At 34.0% G+C, this 21286-nt stretch overlaps 1 protein-coding gene across 1 annotated transcript; it reads left to right on the top strand.

Moving 5' to 3' along the window:
• The first annotated feature begins 3104 nt into the window (after positions 1–3104).
• On the top strand, positions 3105–19871 carry LOC124631975 (protein artichoke). Its single transcript, XM_047166628.1, has 5 exons — positions 3105–3345; positions 14065–14276; positions 14350–17472; positions 17549–17841; positions 18178–19871. Exons 2-5 carry the CDS (start codon positions 14126–14128, stop codon positions 18751–18753), a joined length of 4143 nt encoding a protein of 1380 aa, XP_047022584.1. The 5' UTR covers positions 3105–3345; positions 14065–14125; the 3' UTR covers positions 18754–19871.
• Positions 19872–21286: the final 1415 nt, after the last annotated feature.

Below are 21286 nucleotides of genomic sequence, written 5' to 3'. Positions count from 1 at the left end.
GATATTGCCGAAGGTACGTAGCCCTGAAACAGTACAAAATGTATTCGTTCAAATAAAATGTTGTACAACAAAATGGGGATATAAAATGATTATAGATTTTATGTAGCTCTTTATTTTGATGTGCTTGTAAAGCTAAGGTAAATAAAGTGGCCGTATAGGTAATTTTACTGGTAACGATTCGATTTGAATAAGACGACACGATTATTTATTATTCATATAGCGGTCACAAGCTTTTACAAGATTTTGAGTAGCTAGAAATTTAGTGTACCTCTACAGATAAATCAAATACACTGTCAAAAAAAAAACATTTAAGTAGCAATTCGACACCATCTCTGCCTTTCCCTTTAGAATAAAAAGCCGTGAAGCAACGTGATGGCAAGTGTGTTTACAAATAAGGTATATTTACAGCGACTTACGTACGTAAGTGCTATTCCACAATGGAGCATAAGAGTGCAGTTATCCTTTATTTGCTTCTTGCATCACCCACAACTTCCCGTCAAGAAATAAGGTCATGTATTTTTAGGCGAGAATGGCATTACGTAAGCCTTAGTTTTAATATGTGTTGGACTTTTAATATACTTTTTTCTGCTATGGTGTTTTATTGTTTATGTTCATACATTTTGTATTCCCACGTTGAATAAAATGTATTGTTGAAGATGTCGATGACTTTAAAAATATTTAGGTAATATAATTCAAAGCAACGGTTATATACTAACTAACCTATAAGAGTAACTATAGATATTTATATCTTCTTGATTATTATGCTACTACAAAACTTTCCCTAATAGCAAAGTTGCAAGAACAAATTCCTCTGAAAATTATTACTAACAAACTCACGCTCGTCTTATTCTGCTAAGCAGTTTCATTAATACGAAATTATCAAAGTTTCGCTTTACTCTGCATTCTTGTTCTATTGTGGTTGGCGAGTGCACAGTTTTAATTGTCCTCAACCCCACCTGTGACTGGTTCGTTTGCATATTATTAATAATTAACGCTGATTGTTCTTGTAAAACAACAAATAATATATTCAGTGGAACATTTCAATGCAGCTAATTAATAAATTGCAGTTATTTATGAAGTGTCGACTCTTCAGCTGGCTTCCGTAATTTTCAGCAATTATGCCTACGTACCCACTAAATATTTTAATCATACTGTAATAAATACGCATAAAATAGCCACCACTTTTTGATATGCTTTTTTATTCCGATGCCCCATTAAATGCCCCATTAATTAAGAATATATTATCATGATATTTTCCACTACTTTTCTCTCCAATGTTACACCTATCCGCCTATCCAAGTGGATTAATAACATTAACCTTAAATCTATTAACCTAATCAAAAATACTCGTTCGTCTAAGCGTTCAGATGAATAAGGATCTACGCACGTAAATCGCGCACTATGAATAAAACAACGCGTTCAACCGATGCCGCGATGGTCGGGTAACGAAGCTAATGTTGGAGTGAAAGGGTTCATTCATATTCTTAGTTATAGGTATATCTACCCGTGTGTACCGTGCGAACAAATGCTCTGTACATTTAGCCGATGTAGGTATGTTGCTTGATAGTGAACGGTACTTAATTTGGTAATTTGTCGAATGAGTTCCTAATTTGTGTGCTTATTTTTTATGATGAGAAATATGGTTGGGAAAAGATATAATCGTAGTTAATTTAATTTAAGCTGTAATTCAGCGAGCGGTGTGTAGGCAGGTTTTAAATAAGTAAGGTTTCAAAAAATGAGCATCTTTATTCTGACCTAAATACGAATTAAATACGATAAAATTATTTTAAAAAGCTTCATATTTTAACTCGAGGTAAAAGCGTAATTTTAGTGGTTATCATTATGCAGCTAAAACTTAGCATATTCTCATCTGAATTCGTTTTCGATTAACTAAATCGAATACTACTAGACTCGCTGAAAGAAAGTTCTTGTTTGCTCCCGCGTAAAGCTCGCGGCGTCGGCAGCCGCTGCCCGGAAGAGCAACGCAAATAACCCGTTTTGCATTATGAAAATAGAATAGATGAAACAAAAACATGAACCCAAATGTTTGTTCAAAACGCCATCTCATTCATAAGAACAGTTATCCCGGATTTTAATTAACATTATGGGAATAATATGAACAGGCCCGCGTAGGCTTTGCGTGCTCGAAATTTGATGCTTGTTAGCATGTAGTTCGGTCAACGTAGTGTGATTTGCATTAAATTGTGGAGATTTGTAAATATTATGAGGGCCTGACATTGGTTGCCCAGATTTATTCGTAGATAGGTAAACGTGCACTAGTGTAATTTATGAAAATTTACAAGTACAATATTTAGGTGGGTGTAGTGTTTGTTAATAGTACAAAGTAAATTAATATCCGGCAATTTTTCTGCTTTACAATCACAATCGTACAAAAAGCACAATAAAATAAGCACGTGTTTTTTCCCGCATAAAAGCAATCTTTTTCGGAGAGTTATGTATTTCGGCACCCCTTGACCCTTCAGACGAAGAAGGAATATCAATCGAGTGTGAAACTTGCTAACAATGTACACAAACTGAACATTTTATTTAAGTACATAAACGCTTTATAAATACAATGAAAAGCTCGGCCCATTTACGTGCATAAAACCATTAGCAGTAGTTAGTTGTAAAAAGCTAAATTTACTTTTAAAAATTTGCATCAGAACGTTATATCAAACCATCCATTATTCTGTTTTAACGCTAACTTGAGTTAGTAAATAACCTAGTAAAGAAGCTTTTTATTTTAAAGTGCAGCAACAACTTTAAAATGCAGCTACTGAGCATCATAAGATATCAGCTTCACGGCTCTGAGAAGCACTCAATGGTGATGCCAAGAGAGCCATTTACAGCAGAACACCGTAAAAAAATAAAAGCGAACGTAAATGTATCAAGTTATCGGCTGAAGTAAATAGTAGCGATGTTCAAAAGCCGCTGTGGTGCATGTCTAACACATTAGCGGCTGACTTCAAACTAATCAAGAGCACAGTGCCGTTCGCGTTACGCGTATACGATGTTCGTAATTTATTAGCGTTTATTCCCATATAGCAATCTGTAGGGATGCCGTTCTATTACGCAGACTCCGTCGAGATCCCTGCTCCAGTCGGCGGCGAGAGTGGGGACGCACTGGTCGCTCCCGACACCGAGGCGAGCGCGCTGTGGCCTGTGCCGAACTCGGCTCGCGGATCGCCCTCACATTCGATCTACAGTGTGTTTACTCGCAGACTTGCTGATTTGTTTGCGAGACGATTGCATAACGAACCACGGATTTGATGTGTATTTGAACAATTTTTGTGTGAACCGAACTATGGATATTGAAATAACCTGAAAGTTTCTAACTTTCTAGAGGTGAGTATCATCGAATTTCGTTAAGTGCTACTTAGTCGCGTTATGTTCAAGAATTCAAACTTTCTTTTTAACGAATTAAATTTTAATTTAGTTCATCAAAGTTAGTTGTTCGTTACCTGTTCGTGAGCGGTAATGAATCCTCGGTTCGTCGTCGTCCATTCAGTTTAGGTCGGCGGAGGCAAACTTTTCATCCGCTATTTAACTAAAGTTTCAAGCAATCGATATTAGTTAGACGTTTACTTTCCAGACTGATTGAAGTCAATTAAAAATGTTTAATTGTAATATTGAGTTGACTTTACAAAATTTTATTTAATCTGACTAGCAGTATTTCGTATCAGCATAAAACGTTGATTCAAATAGGTCACATACAAAACAAACATTGCTTGTATGCATAATACGTAAATTTTAATTGACATTTCAAGATAAATATCGCACATTTTCTGTCCACGGTTCCAAAACCAAGAAATACACTTAAAGCAAATTCTATTTTCAATATAGCATAATGAACCGGTTTGTGTCGTAACAGACAGTACAACACCGCAATAAGTCTAAAATAAAACCTCGTAAAGTTCAAAACTGTAAAGAGCAGATGGCGATGAACGAGCGATAGGTGTAACGTAAGCACGAGTGTAGTTGGGATGACAAGCTTTGACACCCGACACTCGTCAGCGCCCCCTATCTCGAGAGTGACAGATAAGTACCATTTGTTAGCCCGAAAGCGGAGTGCTCTGCACTGAAACCGGTGAAAAATCTCGCTCAAGCGTGCTCTTATTGAGGAAATTAATTTCTATTATTATACAAGCTCTGACCGCGCTCGTTCTATTTAATTGATTTAAGCTCCATTTTTTGCTGCTTTGATCTGTTTTATGTTTTAATAACTACTTCAATTAGTTGCGTCGCTCAAAGCTTGAACGGAAATTCATTTTAAATGTAGGTCGGGCTGTCATGCGTTTTAGTTAATTTGTTTTTGATAAAAAACCGATAGTCGTCCATTTAGGCGTGTTTGCGATGCAATAACATTCCATTGTTAGGTTCTAGTACTAAAACAATGGTTGTGACATGTTATTATCGCTTGGATTCACTTACATGTATTTACGAGCACTATTTTACATCCAGGCCTGACAGTGGGACGGGTTGTGATTGCCACGAATGTCATCCGCGAATTTCCTCTTCGCGGCGTCAAAATTATCCAGCTTTATTGGCATTTGGGCCTCATGCGGCTTCTATGTCATGCCAATTCATTTAACTTACGGTTATGTTTACTCGACGCTTGCCCAGTTTTGATGTCATGTTCTGTATGTAGAGATTAAAAAATGATTTATACGTTATTTGCTAATAACGGGTGACTTATGAATAATGTAATACGTGACTATGAGAGCTATTCAGGTTCGTCTGCCATTTACACATTTTTCATAATGGGCTATAATTTACGTAAAAGACTGTACGTTCTGAAATTACGTAGTTTTTAAAACAGAGCAGTTTTCTCACAGAAAACCCAGCTCATATTTATCAGCATTGGCCATAACACGAGGACTGGTTAGTTAACGAATGTAAATATTGTTGTCAATAAGCCAGTTTGGCACGTGTCAATGCACAGGTCACTGATCTTCACGTCACTATATTATGGAGAAATATTCCTATAATATGCTGAAAATACGTAGAAACAAGATTAAGGGCAAATAAAATTCTACGCGAAAACGAGACATGTACATTGAACCATTCAAGTTTTCCCAGAAACTCATCTTAATCTCATTATTTATGCAAGCCCCTAGAAAATATTCCATTGTTAGTAAGCGTTCATAACTGTTAGCTATTTTCAGACTCCACGAATATAACGAAATGTAGATACATTTTAACACTGAATAAACACGAAATGGGATACTTACGAATATTATCATAGTTACCTATAAAAATGACGTCTCATTATAAACTCTCTGACGGTATTAATTAAGTTCCAATTTAAATGCTATAAATTTATAACACATCTACTTCGTGACGCCGACGTGCGTAAAATTAATACTCATATTTCAATAAATTAATTTATAAAAATTAAGTTATATTCAAGTGCTTTACGTTATATGGGAGTGGAATATATGACGGTCTATTATAATTCATAATTATATTAGCTATCTTTAGTATTTGTAAACTTCTTTGATACTGAATTCTTACAGTTTTAGTCTGTGATCAAAATAGCGTTGATATTTTATAGATCTTCCACTTGTTTCTAATGCCAAATGGTCTGAAACATTGTTCCTGGAAAAATCGCTTTCTGTTCTTCAAATCGCAAAAGAATACACAAAGCTCGATGTTTCGTTTATTTTTGGAACTAAAGCGAACAGTTGAATATCTGTTATGATCAAAACAGCTTGATTTTTACACTAGTACATGTAAAAACTATGATAAACCACTGTCTCCCGTGAATCCCATATACTGAGTTTTTTTTTACGAACGGGCACAAAAATACCACAGTGAAATCTTCCTCCGACTTTAACTCAATTGATCGTATTTAAATTCAAGTAAGATCTTAAAAACTCTGGCATAATAAAATTACCGGTAGAGTTATTACTTATCACATTTTTAATACCTATGAGAGAGGATTAAACATAGTAGTAAACAACATAGAGATAAAAATAATACAAGTACAATTAATTAGCTAAAACATTAGCATTCATCCTAACAATACCGCAAAGCTTTCAAAGCTAGCATATTTATAAAGTTACAAGACGTGACATGAAACAAACAGATTCGAATCAGAAAATATGACGCGCTGAAAAATAAAACTTATGAAACTCGATGACATGTTTGTACATACTGTAGTAAACAAGAGCATTCACTTTTATTACAAGGAAGTTCCAACTGTACCCACTAACGCTTATTCGTTATTAATTAGTAAATACTTGCAATTAGTCTTCTACTTGATGTTAGTTGGCCCAACTTGGTTTGTTGTTCGCCAAAAGTCACGAACTTGTGCTGAGAACATAGCTATACTTACCAGCTATATGTTTCTAGGGCCTTAATGATCAGGCGTCGGCGGCCGGCGAAGGTTAACCGCCCTTAAATCATAAAAACTCTGTAAAACTCAAATAAAAAATTATCTACTTAGCAATGTCTTTTATCTGCTTCGGTTTTTTGTCTTTACGTCAGCTGTTGAACCCTTCCAAGTTCTTCATAATGGTTTTGGGGTTTTAACCAGGGGCGAGTAATATGTTTCAAAAGTTGAAAAGGTTTCCCACAAAAAGGAGACTTGATTACTTTTTTCAAAGAAAAATGTGTGTGTAGTTTATTTTGCAATTTTAGTGTCTCTCAGAATGTAATTTAAGTGGCTTTTTGTAGCTTATTTAATGTTTTATTCAACGTTGAATAAAGGCTTAAATTCTTACCAAAACTGTGAAACATTAATCCAGTGTTTTAACCACGTTTTAGCTGACTGCCTACCTCACAGTTTTTTTGCAAACAATTGATGGAGTATTTGATACAGTCCGCCGCTGACACGCAACGTTTAGAATATGACAAAAACAACTTCACAATTTCACGAACAAAATGGTTTCCCGTTTATATTTCGGGAAAGCTTTATAGCCTGATACAATGCAAATGCCTAGGTATGCTAAAAATTACGCCCACAAAAATCTACCTGTATTAAAATGCGGCTGAATTTTCGGTTTGCGGGCAAACTGAATAAATTATAGAAAGATCGGAAATGTAAACCAAAAGTTACTGTATTTTATACGTATATGCCTAAAAAATACAATTGGGAATTGGTTGGCTTATCAACTTTATAAAAAGTACCTGAATGTGGACTAGCGAACGTGTATGTGAAAAACTATGTAGTCAATTGTTTTGTAAAGACAATCAAATGAATTCTGTAACACTTTATGTAGGTACTTGAGATAATGATATGAATGAATACTAATCGATATGATTGAAATTCCTTTAATACACAATCACTTTTTAATCCTGAGTATTTGACAATCAGATGGATGAATTAATCTAATTAATCTTTATTAATGTCAGGATTTACTAGTCATGTTTTATAAATTCAGATTGGAAAATAAAATAATCCATCCATCCATGAATAATACATCGACAAAAGTAGTGTTCATAAAAGATCATACACGTAAAGGCAGCAATTAAAATAACAGAACTATAGCGACAAGCCGGAAATAAATGGGACCGCAATACTTATGAGGTTGCCTCGCAGAGAAGAACAAAAGAAGGCGGAATAACACACGGTTACGTCAGCCTCCAGGGAAACAGCAGAAATGATTTCAGCATTAATATTAGGGACAATTAATTGGACTACATTCGCCAGTAGATAAGTGACCTCTGTCCTCGAGGGACGAACCATTTGTCAACGTAATCATCTTTTCATGGGGACTAGTGAGGTTCTATCGCAAACGCACATTCTGTAATCGCACTATTAACCAAAATTACGGGAACCTATCTCAGGGTTCGACAAAATTGAGCTGATTCATTTATTTTGCCTCCTTGTGGAAGCGCCAACGAGTCTGTTTTGGTTACAAAGGAATAAATTAACCGATTATTTTTGCTGTGAATGAACGGGTATGGTTATAAAGCGACTTTAGTATATATTTATGAAATCGAAGCAAGTAAATATCGAATAAAATTATGCTTTTAAATTCATTTTAAACTTTCGGGAATAGCTGTGTTACTTCTTTCAACCAAATCAAGTTTCCCAAATAATAAAAGACCATTCATTACACAATGTGAATTTGTGTAAACCTCATTCACTAACATAATCGAAGCTTCCTACAATAGTCAAAGCGAGCATAACTCTAGCATTTACAGAACAAAACATATTCATAAACAACGTATTGAAAATCAGGTAAGTATCATAACATAACTAATGCTACGTTGTCAATGTTCACAACTTGTGTCTGCGTACTTGGTTAAATAATGGAGTGCCAGTTGCATGGGCTCACTAGTCAAAGTTGCCGGCTGTAGCAGAATTCCCGACATGACAGGTAGCTCAATCTGTTGCTATTCTCAGACGTGTAATGCCTTTCGATTTATTGAGAGTATGAATGGAATGCTGTGTTGAAGAAAGAGTTATTGTTGTTGTGCTAAGTAAGAGTTACACGCATTGAATGTTGCAATTTGTATGATGTTTGGGCAGAGAGTTGATTGAAGTTTATATTTACTGACAGAGAACAATCTTATGAGAAAGAAAAAATGTATATAATATATGAATTAAATGCCGTTCGCACATTCCGAAAGTAGGTACTTGTAGCTCCGGAACATTTTCAAGAAGTTCTCTATACTTACTCGAGTTTTATTTCCTGCTAAACGGAAGCTACAAAATATTGATACGTATTTGAACCTCATGTTAGCTCAGTATGAATAAAAGTGTAAATCTATATAAATTGTTTTATCCAATAATCACGGTTGAGATTACATACAATATCGAATAAAATAAATACAACAACCTCGTTCACAAAATCGTTTTTATAAAATGATGTTAACAGTATCAAATTTCATACCAAACAAATAAGTGCAAATATTATACGTATGTTACATTTTTTGTAAATACGAGTACCTACCGCAAGCACTACACAGAACACAATACAGAAAATATATTTTTATTCTATTCACGAAATAGGAGGCGGAGTAATCAAATCGTTTATGAATTCAAGCAAACCTTAGCGGAAAACTGAAAATAGCCTAAAATATCAAATGAGGAAAAGTTTGTAAAAGTAAATTAAGCTTTTTGACATTTCCAGGTAAAATTAAGAGCTTTGTTATAACTTTTCTATACGTACGTACCTTAATTGAATGAATAGTAAATCAACGAAAAAAGACCTGAAAATAAAATAAACATGTAGAACATAGTTGTTTCCTTAATACAAACTTGAGAAGATCATTAAAATATTTGTACAAGCTTCAGCGTTGTGTCCTGTGTTAATTTACCCGTGGAAAGTCTCTCTGCATATTATAATTGCTCCGCATATTTGATTAGCTAACGGAATATATTCATCACGTGAGGGTAGCTGCTCGACGGGTTTATATTGTGCTGTTTTCTTCTACCTAGCTTTATTAAGCCCGGCTTTTGCCTGCGTCCAACAATTTTGTGCACCTAAATGCAACTTGCTCTGTATACTGTTCCGTATATCTAGTCTGAAATAAGTGACATCTCATAAATCAAAATTATGATTTGAGAGTTGGAATGAGAGCTATAATTAAACTGTCTTCTAATTAGTGTTCTAGTTTCCTAATTATAGTTCTAACAACACTGTAATTAGCAAGAACGTCTTATGTCAAATCATCTCTTTAATTAAATTCCAAAAGGATATTACAAAAAAGATAAACTAACAAAATCGAAAACTTATTTAATTTTCGAACTCCAGACAAAATTTTATTACTCCAACCATATTTCAAAGCCAAAGCGAACCCGCGAGAAATATCCAGTTAATAATAAGCTCTTATCTGAATAATCTTAGCCAAGAATAGAGTACCCCATCACTTCCCCTAGGTGTTGTAAGAAGCAATTAAGTATTTTTATGAGGTGAACGTGTGGCAGGATCTTTAACCCAGCTGCCAAGTCTCGGCGTGTTTACGACTAGATATTATATGATAAACTTGCTGGGTTAGTTATTTATGTCCATCGCACTTAACGTGAGACGAAGCTTAGGTTAGCGAAGACGATAGAAACGGAGGAGTTCCGAAGTAAATATAACTCGATTAGATTACAATTTATATCTGTATTCGTAGTTGGTATTTTGGACTTGCTATGTTAGTTTGGTACTTCGCCTACAATCTATAAAATATAAACAATATAATTCTTCAATATTCTTAAACGAATAAAAACTTTAGGAGAATAAAAAAACTGCTCGTTTTAAAGTTAAAGGATCTCGGAAAAAGTGTTATTAGCACGTAATTCTGCTTTTAATCCCTTTACGTAAGAAACAACATTGACCCATTTCTGGTCGAATGCAATGCATATTTAAAACAAAGAGTAAGAAACTTACAAAATAAATTAACAGATTACTGACCACGGCCTTTCTTTTCCTGAAAAAGTAGATACTGCTCAATTATTAAGAGAATGACCACAGCATCCGTAGGTTTTTCCTCTCTTTTTACTACCAGACTTTCATCTAGCTTCATCTCTGTCGCTTACGTGAGAGTACTTCTACTAAATACATAATTAACCTATACGTAGTAAGTTGATCTCTTTTCTTAATGAACGTGAACTAAGTGGTTGCAAGGTAAACAGCGTTGGTATCACTTATGCAGTAAATGCACTCGGCAGATAGGATCCATATCTGGAGATTTATCTATACTTAACCTAGGAGTTTATACAATAAATAGAAGTTTTTGCTTTTGTATTTATCTATGTAAACACCTTCACTATGTCCGGTACTAATTCATAATATTAATTATTCAGTTATTTTCGCAACACGATGCGCAAGTAATATTTTCATGCTTAATATCTCAACAATTTATATCAAATTGTTGCCAAAATGAGTGATGAAAATCATTAATATCTTGAGAGTTTGGGAAGTTGACCCCTGAGAAAATCCTTAATTCTTTGATTTCTTACCTGTCGCCGTCAATTTTGACTGAACTGTTGGGATTTCAAGGGCAAAAAATATCGCAATAACACAAGAACAAGGGCAATATGTACTTAGGCCTTCAGCAACTTACGATCCGTTATAGTTTCCTTAATAATATGAACGCCCATAAATGCAACCAATCATTATAATGATGGCTAATTAACATGATGTTACGGTTAACGGTTAGTCTCTAATTATGAGAAGCTACTTATTAATCGTAACATAAACGGAGAGGTTGTTAACATTCCAAGCAGACGCTTGTAAGAAAAAGTTACAGATGTTAACATTCTAAATACATTTAAAATGTTTACAAAAACGGTATATTTACCGCTTAAGCTTTTTCAAACCTTCACGAAATACAGTGAAATACAGAAACAGCTACAAACCCTTGTGAAATGCCATCGCGACCATAGGCTAATTTAGTCTAGTTTTGGCCGTCGCAGTACGAAAGCGTTGCCCAATACGTTATCTCGCAAGCGCAGTTACTAAACGCCAGTTAGACGGCATAATAGTCGAGTAAACAAACTGCCAGCCCATTGCCCGCGAGTGCAATAATAATACGTCTCCCGCAATTAAGTCGGCAACTTGTTCGAAATGAGAAACGTGTACATTTCTTTTATTATTTAAATGCTTCACTTCGTTACTGTTTCATTATTGAAGAATATGCAACATTGTTTTATTAATTGCTTTTAAATATACCTGCGTCACACAATATTTCGCTTTTATTATTTTTACAGCTTAATATTAAAATGAGCATGACCTCAAAATAATTGAAAGCAAATCATTTTATGTTATTCATGGCGTAATACATAATCAAAGCCTGAATAATGTTATTTATTCATAAGATACCGTTTCGGCCTAATCACCTTGATCCATGGCTTTTCTTGTTACACTTAACTGTAACAAGGTATCGTTGTTTATGTTTTTCGTGTTTAACTTAACTAAACTGTTTTTTGAACTGAATGAGTTTGTATTTCGTGACATATTTTAAATATAGGTACTTTTTATTTGAAGTCGAAATAAAAGTAGATACGTGAATTTTAGAAAAGGGCCAAAACTTTTTTCTAGGTAATCCTCAACCATATTACGTATATAAAATCTTAATAACCTTCTAGTGTAGGTATTCGTATAAACTCAATCAATCTGAAAGCTTTATTTATCCCATTCTTGATACATACCCTTTACCAACCCAAATACCAAACAATGTTTTAAATATATTCATTAAAATTCGAGGTTTCATCAACAAACCAATCTGTCCGTAAAAGTTGTATGCGGCTGCACCCGTCAAATGTCTCGTGCAGCCTGGGCTCGTTCACAGAGGCGGCGCTGGCAATCTGTCACCGCTTAAGCGCTGAAACACCAAGAAATAAATACACAGCAGTTTCCTATAAGTGGGCAACAATTCCTCGTGTTAAACGTTTCTTTGTTGCGTCGCCAAAACGAAGCCAAAACTATTTGGCGCCGTTAATTTGCTGACAGAGCTGAAGCATCAAAAAATAAATGGGTCACTCGAATCGACGGAAAAAGTTTACTACTATGGCACTACCATACACTGCTAAAACTAATATCATCCGGGAAATATGGCCAATAAAATTTAATTATGGAACATTAGCAATGATGAATCGCTAACTACGCGGGGCATTTAGCGTAATTATATTGTGATTTCAGAATAATCGCATGATGAATAGGCGCATACCAACTTCTACTTCTATCAGATTGCTGTTTCATTAATTCAAGTCGTGAGTAATAGCTTTGTAGCGTCACAGAAATGGCTTAATCCAGTTTTATCTTTTAATTAACAGCAACGATGTTGAATTTTGTTCTGTAACGGAAACATAATATAAATAAATACTGGAAAGTTGTAAGCAAATGGTTAGAAACTGCAGAAATATGTTATAATTGGTGTCATTGACCCGCCGCAACTCCAGTGCACGTTTATCTTCAATGCTCGACTACTTAAAGCCACACAGTGATAATTTATACGCTCGGAACTTTCGTAATGGTGAAAACCACACTTTGTTTAGGTTGCTTACAAAGTTGTTATTTTATAAAAACCAGCTAACTGGAACAAAATTCTTTATACATAAGAAGTGAAAATATAAAAGCGTATCCATGAGATATTTTCTTTTGGCAAAGTTGTTAGCGTAGGATTGGCTTTGAGAAAAGTTAAGCTGGCAACGTAATTTGGGTCTTTATTATTTTTCGCATTAGGTGCTGGGACGCTTTGTCTTATAAAACGTAACAGGAACTAATCAATACGGAATAAACTCAATCTTTTTTTAAATAATATGTATATTTTCTTGGTTTTATAAATAGATAGGGACCTACTTAGAAATTATAGAATCGTTAAAGAAATAAATAATTTTAAATTTTAAAACTCGCAAACTATTAGGACTGAATACTGACATTCACGCTACACTCGCCACAAAACGTCCTCCTACGTATATTAAATATTCGAAATACCTTATATAAAAAAAAAAACTTGCTCGAAACAGTTAAATGCATACATAGTGTAGAGTCAAAATTGTAAACAAACGCATCTTTATACTTAGATCAAGCTACACGTAAAATCTCGTCTAGCTCACCACAACGTACGGTCGCAAGGATAGACTTTCACAAATGATAGCGTGTATAAGAAGAAGGATTGCACAAAAGACTGAGCGTGTCATGTTACGCTTAACATTTAGAAACCCAGTCCGACACTCGGCGATCCGATGTAAGTCCTAGTAAGAAACTTAAGAAATGTACTGCGCTTTCAAGCTCTGAAATAAAAGTCAGAATTTACGTAAAATAAATCGCATGTTATCGTGTTCAAAGTGCGAAAAATTTACTTTATTTAAAAGCCCAAATAGAAGTACATATAAAAAAAAAACTCTAACTGAAAAAAAATCTCTACATCATTTATCTCTTCGCCATTTTATTCTACTAATAGACTTAACACATTTTTAGACTACATTTTACTTTATAGTAACGTTTATGTTTAATCTTAATAACACAGAATAATATTCACTTTGAATTGTACGTCATATAAGATAATTAAAATTTAGGAAAGATGTTACTTATTGTTAGTCACCTGTTGTATTCGCTATAGCGCTGCTAATGACAACAAAAACCTAGTCTTAATTAACGATATACTGTTATTTCATTCTAGAACGATATCCTCTCATTTGGATTCCGGATGCACGATGCTATTGAAATGACGTCACAACACCATGGGCGTTATCACTCTTCTGTCTCGCCTGAAATGCGGCGTATTTGCATTTCTAATCATTATCCATATACCCATTCTACAAGGAGAAGAACAATCTCAATGTCCAAGCTTAGCAGAAAACCCAATTTGTCCCTGTTATAATTTTAAAGAAGGTAAGTCTTGCCGCCTCGAAGAAAAAAATATGACGGGATAAATGTACATTATTAATGGCTATATTTATTTCAGGATTATTTTTGGAGTGCCCCAGCGCCACCCCAGGGGTCGTAAAAAATGTTTTGTCGAAGATAAGAGGAACCATCCAGTCGTTATCAATATATGATTTAGAAATCTCAACGACAGAATTAAATGCAGATATATTTCCACCAAAGATAAAAATCACCAATCTACAGATTTCGCAGTCGGGGATAAACAAAATAAGTTCTAACGCTTTTACATCGCTACGTGACTCGTTAGGATCTTTGAGCATAATTTCCAGTAAATTAAACAAAATTCCGCATGAATCATTCTTGGAACTTTACAATATTGAGGCACTTGATTTACAGCTCAACGACATCAAGGATATTCAAGCAAACACTTTCAGAAATGTTAAGTTGAAGAAAATCAATTTGAAGGGAAACAAAATAGCCAATATTTCAGAAAATGCATTTTATAACTTAGAAGAATCTCTTACAGAACTGGATATCAGTGAAAATTTTCTAACTATATTTCCTTTAAAACCTTTGGGAAAACTTAATAAACTTACTAATTTAAGACTTGCGTGGAATAAAATTAACTCTATACCAGATGATATAAATGTAACAATACCAAATTTGCTAACTTTGGATCTTAACTCAAACTATTTTACAAGAATTGATAGGTACTGGTTTAGATGTATGCCTAAAATAAAAACATTAACATTTTTTAGTAACCATATTCAACAAATAGACGAAGAAGCATTTTATTCATTAGATAAACTAGAGACAGTGGATTTGAGTCGGAATAAAATAACATCGCTGGCGAAGAATATATTTCAGAAGAATCCAAACATTCGCACAATAGATTTGAGTCACAACCATCTGCACCATATAAATGGAGTCTTTTCAAACCTTCATGAACTCTCTGAAATATTTCTTTCAGAAAACAATATTTTGGAGATATCTGATGATGCATTCGACAACGCTTTTGGCGTAACAGTTCTCAACTTAGAACACAATGCCATACAAAAATTACATCCAAATTGTTTTTCATCTCTACAAAATTTAACACAACTACATATGGGAACAAACTTTTTAAATAAACTTCCTCGTAGTGTATTTCAAACGAATCGTAAACTCGTAACTTTAAGTCTAGATAATAATGAAATTAATGAATTAGACGAATTAATATTTGAAAAACTTGATGAATTAAAAGAAATACGTTTGCAAAATAATAAGTTAAGTCAAATCAAAAGAAACGTATTTAGTCCTCTGCCGGGACTTTTAGAGCTACATTTGCAAAATAATGTTGTACAAACTATAGACTCACATGCATTTATTACCTTAAAAAGTCTTCAACACATCAACCTACAAGGTAATCGCTTAACCACCATAGGCGATGTATTTCCCAACAGGAATTCATCCTTGGTTTCTATACAACTCGGTGCAAATTATTTATCTTTGTTAAAAAATAGCTCTCTTAGAGGGCAGATGAACGTGCAAATAATGTGGCTAAGCCAAAATAACATAAAAATGTTAACATCTAATCTTTTCAATGATTTGTTAAATATTCAAAGGCTGTATCTAAAAAATAATAGTATTGTACATATAGAAAATAGAACATTTATGCACTTGAGAAGAATTAAGTTTCTAGAATTAAGTAATAATAAGCTTATTAAGTTAAGTAATGAGACCTTTTATAAACTTGTAACGTTGGAAGAACTGTACCTACAAAATAATCATATAAATCAAGTCACCAAAGATACGTTTCAGTTTTTAACCAAATTAAAATTTCTAGACTTATCACATAATGACATTGTCATATTTAATTTTGATATTTCTTCATTACCTATTAAACAGCTTCGACTAAGTAGGAACTCGATAGCAATAATAGAAGTAGACTCACTGAAAAGCCTACCAAACTTAAGTGATCTAGAAATGAATAACAATGACTTGACTTGGGAAGATATTATTCAAATACAGATACCCGGACTAAAATCCTTGATAATATCAGAAAATAACTTTACGCTGTTGGAAAATAAAACCTTTGCGCATCTGCCTTCATTACAGACGCTCTCGCTGGAACTATCAAATATATCACAACTGCCGCCGACGACATTCATAAAAAATCAGAATCTACTGAGAATAAATTTAGCTTATAATAATCTGCGAGACTTACATAAAGATGTATTCGCGTACACAACTATATTACAGGAGCTCAATCTAAAAGGAAACAATTTCACAGACTTCCCTCACCACGCGCTCTTTAATGTAACGTCGCTTGAAATATTAGACTTGTGTAGCAATCAATTACACAGCGTAGATTTTTTCAAATTCATCGGCTTACAGAATTTGAGGTCTCTTAATTTGTGCAATAATCGTATTTCTATGTTAAATGGCTTTAATTCTCCTTCTCTTAAGAATTTAGTTACATTGAATTTGAGCAATAATATGTTAACAGTTCTTCCACCGAACTTTTTTCATCATTCCGTAGGCCTGAAAGAGATTGATCTATCACAAAATCTTTTCAAAAACATACCCAGTAATGGCTTATCTGAAGCAGTTCTCCCAGCACTTACCACATTAAACATGTCTTCTAATTCTTTAGTGCAATTATTGCAAACATATCCTTCAAAACTGTTCCCTCTACTAGAGGAGCTAGTAGTCACAAATACAAACTTAACGATTATCACGAGCAAAGACTTTGAAAATTTCCCATCACTCAAGAGGCTGATGCTTTCTCAGAACTCTATAATTCGTTTATCTCCCGGCGCGTTCTCTAAGCTACATAACTTAGAAATGCTTGATTTAAGTCAAAATAAATTAGAAAACATTCCAAGGGAAAGGCTTCAAGGATTGTATTCAACACGCGTCCTGAATATATCTCAGAACGTCATCAGGGAACTGGAAGATTTTACATCAGACTTACAAAGTCTACAAAAGTTAGACATTTCATTTAATCATATTACAAGAATAAATAGAGACGTGTTCCGAGGACTCCAAAGCCTGACAGAATTGTATTTAAGTGGCAACTGGCTATCAGCGATATCTGCAGACGCGTTTCGAAACCTGAATAAGATAACCTTTATTGACTTGAGTCGAAACTACTTCGAAGTAATACAGATGAAAATGCTCACAGTACTTGAAACACAAATCAAAACTATATCTTTTAATGGTAAGACATTAAAACATTCCTCTTAGTTGAAAAACTTTATTTTATAACCACTAATCTTACAAATTGTTACTTTCAGAGAATCCACTAACTTGCAACTGTGAAACACAAGAGGTTTGGCGATGGATGAAAGAACACTATAAAATTGTCATTAAAGGCAGTCGTAACTTGCGTTGTGAACACCCGGAAGATCTTCACGGTTATAGCTTCATCGAATTACCATCTCAGAAACTTTGCGATATACCTATCGTCATCCGCATTGCTATACAGGATATCCAAACATATTCGATCATAGTGTCTTGGCAGAGTCGCAACCAAACTGGTTTGAGTGCATATCAAGTAGCTTATTTTAGCGAGGATCATCCGACTATGGTAAGTAGTACTGTGAAAATACAAATATATTTTTCTTAAAAATAGTTTTATATTAAATATTTTCACCTGTCTAACTAAAAGCTTATAATTTTGAGTAAAATGTTGAATAAAGCGTGCACAGCAACCGCTACAACAAACATTTGAATACAAAGGCTGTGTATCACCTCAATGGACCATAAAAAAATATTTATGTTTCTCGCCTGTGGATGTTCGACTGTGCTGTGAATCCATTTAAATCTTTCTTTTTATAATGACTCATAGGTGGTCAAAACTTTTTAGTACTGAATGCTAGATTCGATTTTCGATGTTTTGGTTAATTTAGTTCCTTTTTTACAGATACGAGGAAAAACGCTGAACGCTACAGCAAGGTCCACGAGACTCAATAACTTGACACCAGGATCCCGTTACACTGTTTGCGTGATAGCAGTTGGCAACTTCGGCACATCAAGTTCTACAGGATTTTCCGTACCAGACGCTCGGATAGCCCTCTCTCCAGAAACTGCAAGTATAAACCATTTATACGGGGACGAACAAATTTTTAACCATCTCCGTCCTTATATGAACGATTCTTTGAGCAGTAAATGCACCAGTGTAAGCACTATAGAAATCTTCGGAGCGGCAATAGACAGTCCATTCTCCAATACATACATGGACATCGCAGATATATTAACGAGGAGGCTAAGCTTGGTTGTTGGCTGTTGTATTGGATTTATAGTGTTCGTTGTGTTAGTTTCCGCACTGGGGTACATCAAAACAAAGAAGCGCCAGGTTATTGTGAAGGCTGAAGTTCAGCAAGCTCCTCAATATATTTCGTACGACAATTTCAATACTCCTGGCGTAGAGGTTCAGACTACTGACATGGATATAAACACAATCACGGACAAGACAAAAGTACCATGCAAACATGACTGAAAACCGATGTAAATACTGATCATGAATAATATTGTGTTCAAGAAATTAAACGGAAGGTATTGGATGTTTTCCAATTTGATTCCTCAGTGAGTAAGATGCCACTCATCTTGGAATAGAACCATTCATACCTTCATCGCTTTTGAGGTCTCTTCAGGAAGTTTGGCAGACAGGAATGAATTATTACATCTACGAGCTATCAATAACGAAATGTGTGATAATCGAAAAAGTTTTACGTCATCAGGGTACTTTTTTTTGCTATATAGTTTATATCTTATGTCGCGTTAGAACAAGTTGTAACATAATTATTTCTATTAATTATTTACTAATATTAACTTTTATATTTATTACGTGACTGTTTTTGGTTATCAAAGTATGTAATAACAACTATGTAATCTAGTCTAGACCATCTTTATAAGCGTAGTCTACGCTATTGTTTTACCAAAATCTTAGGTACTAAAGAGAACAGTGGAGTTTATCTATGTTTTAACTATGTGTGGCTTGAGAGTCATACTTGCAATATGAATAGTAAGACGGTAATGTAAACATCTTGATAGTTATGCAAAATATTATGTTAACGAATGAACTGATGTGAAATGTGTATGTAAACATGTATAATAATGATCAAAGAACGTGTAAATTTTCAAGAAAATCTTACATCTAATATATTTAAGTTTAAGTTTTAATTAACGTTTAACGTTATCTTCGGTTGGAAATATAATAATTTCTATTGTGATTATTATCATAGATGTAAGTATTAAATATTAAGTATTAGAATAAATTTTAAAATATGTTGTGTATAATAAAGTCAAATGAGTTACTACTCTGATAGTTGTAATGACAATGTTATAGAAAAACGGTCTCATAATTGTGTAATAAGTAAAAACGAATATTTATACTCACACATTTCTAAGTATCCATAGTTATAATTAATAGATAATGTACCGATAGATTTAAATAACGATATTGTACTAAATAAACGAAGATATCAGACTCGGACTAGTGTTATGGAAATAACTGTACCAAACTCTGTTGATCCGTTTTGAATTCATCACAATCCATTTGAAACTAGTGTAAAGACTGTAGAATTGGTAATAAAACTTTGAAAACATTATTATAAATCTCGTTTTCTATTTTAATAAATCCCACTGCTAATCTTTACAATTTATCTTTATTCATAAAACTTTTGTTATTATCCGCAGAAGTAATATCCGAAGTAGATTGATTGAGGGCTAGTAAATTAAACATTTTAGTATCAAAACATTGAACGTAGCATACATATTTTGATTACGAAAAGAGGCATCGTAAAAATGCAAGAAATATAGGCGAGGCCCTCATATAAATTTAAAACGAGATATCTACAGAAAAAAGTAACGTTCGTACACGACAGAGCTCTCTCAAATATTGTTTCATCTCTTAAAATATACAAGCACATACATGAGACGCCAATCTAATCTTGAGATAGCATTTCAAGGGTAAATAACCCCGTTATTGACAGCTATTGGGACGCAATCGAATCTTTTTTTATTGTACGAAGAGTACAATATAAATCTCATCGAAGGAGTTAACTGTCTGTGAGTCCACCTCGAATGTTCTGTCCCTATTAAATGGATTACATGAATAATTCAGCGGCAAAAGTCGTGAACAAGAGATTCTTTGTGGGACTTTTGTTACCCCTGCTTTCCGACGTTTAAATGATACAAAATACTTTGGCTATAAAGAGATTTTCAACTGAATACCTACTTAGTTAAAAATTTTCGTTCATCTAATTTGTAAAGTTGAAGGATTGTTAAGTGATATTACCCTCTTTCACTCTATTTTTAGATGTACGACAAGTGTCATACTTATAATTGCTATAAAGTTATATTTGAGTCTTACACGAAAGTTGACTGTTTTTTACGGATTAGATCACGAAATAAATAAAAAAAGCTGATTTTCATAGGAAAATCAAATTCTTTGGTATATGTAGGTGTATCTGTAAGTTTAGTGGTAGGTAGGCGTTTATTCACAATCAATGACAATTATTTTGTGCCGACGCCAAAAATAACGAACAAGATAAATTACATTACATTCCAAGTCCCTAAAATTCAAGAAAAGTATAAAGACATTCAAGATGTGGGCGTCTAATGTTTTTATAATGGGTAAGTACATCTGTAAAGTTGCCTTGGTACTCCGACGCTTACATCCGATATCCATTAGCTTACTAACAGGGCTCGCGGTATGTACCCGTTCAGCCATGAAAAGCGAAACAGTGCGTCCAAAATAAATGACTTGGAACATGGAATCGAAGAGATTTTAAACAAAACCTGGAACTATTGTGAACACGGATGACCGAGCGTAAGTATATTTAGTAAGATGCTAGCTTTATTTTGGGTATATGCTGAAATAGAAGATTCAATTTAGGTCAATCAAGTCTCAAACCAGTGGATTATACACACTACTTAAATATGGCGTAATTTCAGCTATGCAATCTTTTTGTCATTAGTAAATTTTTACCTTCCAAATGCATTAGGCAAACGATTGTTCCTTTCAATTA

Source organism: Helicoverpa zea, chromosome 7 (assembly GCF_022581195.2).
Source record: "Helicoverpa zea isolate HzStark_Cry1AcR chromosome 7, ilHelZeax1.1, whole genome shotgun sequence".
NCBI lineage: Eukaryota > Metazoa > Arthropoda > Insecta > Lepidoptera > Noctuidae > Helicoverpa > Helicoverpa zea.
This window is presented reverse-complemented; position numbering and strand designations above follow the sequence as displayed.

Coding starts and splice junctions, on each gene's coding strand:
- LOC124631975 (XM_047166628.1), top strand. CDS start 14,126: ATGGGCGTTATCACTCTTCTGTCTCGCCTGAAATGCGGCGTATTTGCA. Junction 14,277..14,349: donor CTGTTATAATTTTAAAGAAG/GTAAGTCTTGCC, acceptor TATTTATTTCAG/GATTATTTTTGGAGTGCCCC. Junction 17,473..17,548: donor CAAAACTATATCTTTTAATG/GTAAGACATTAA, acceptor TGTTACTTTCAG/AGAATCCACTAACTTGCAAC.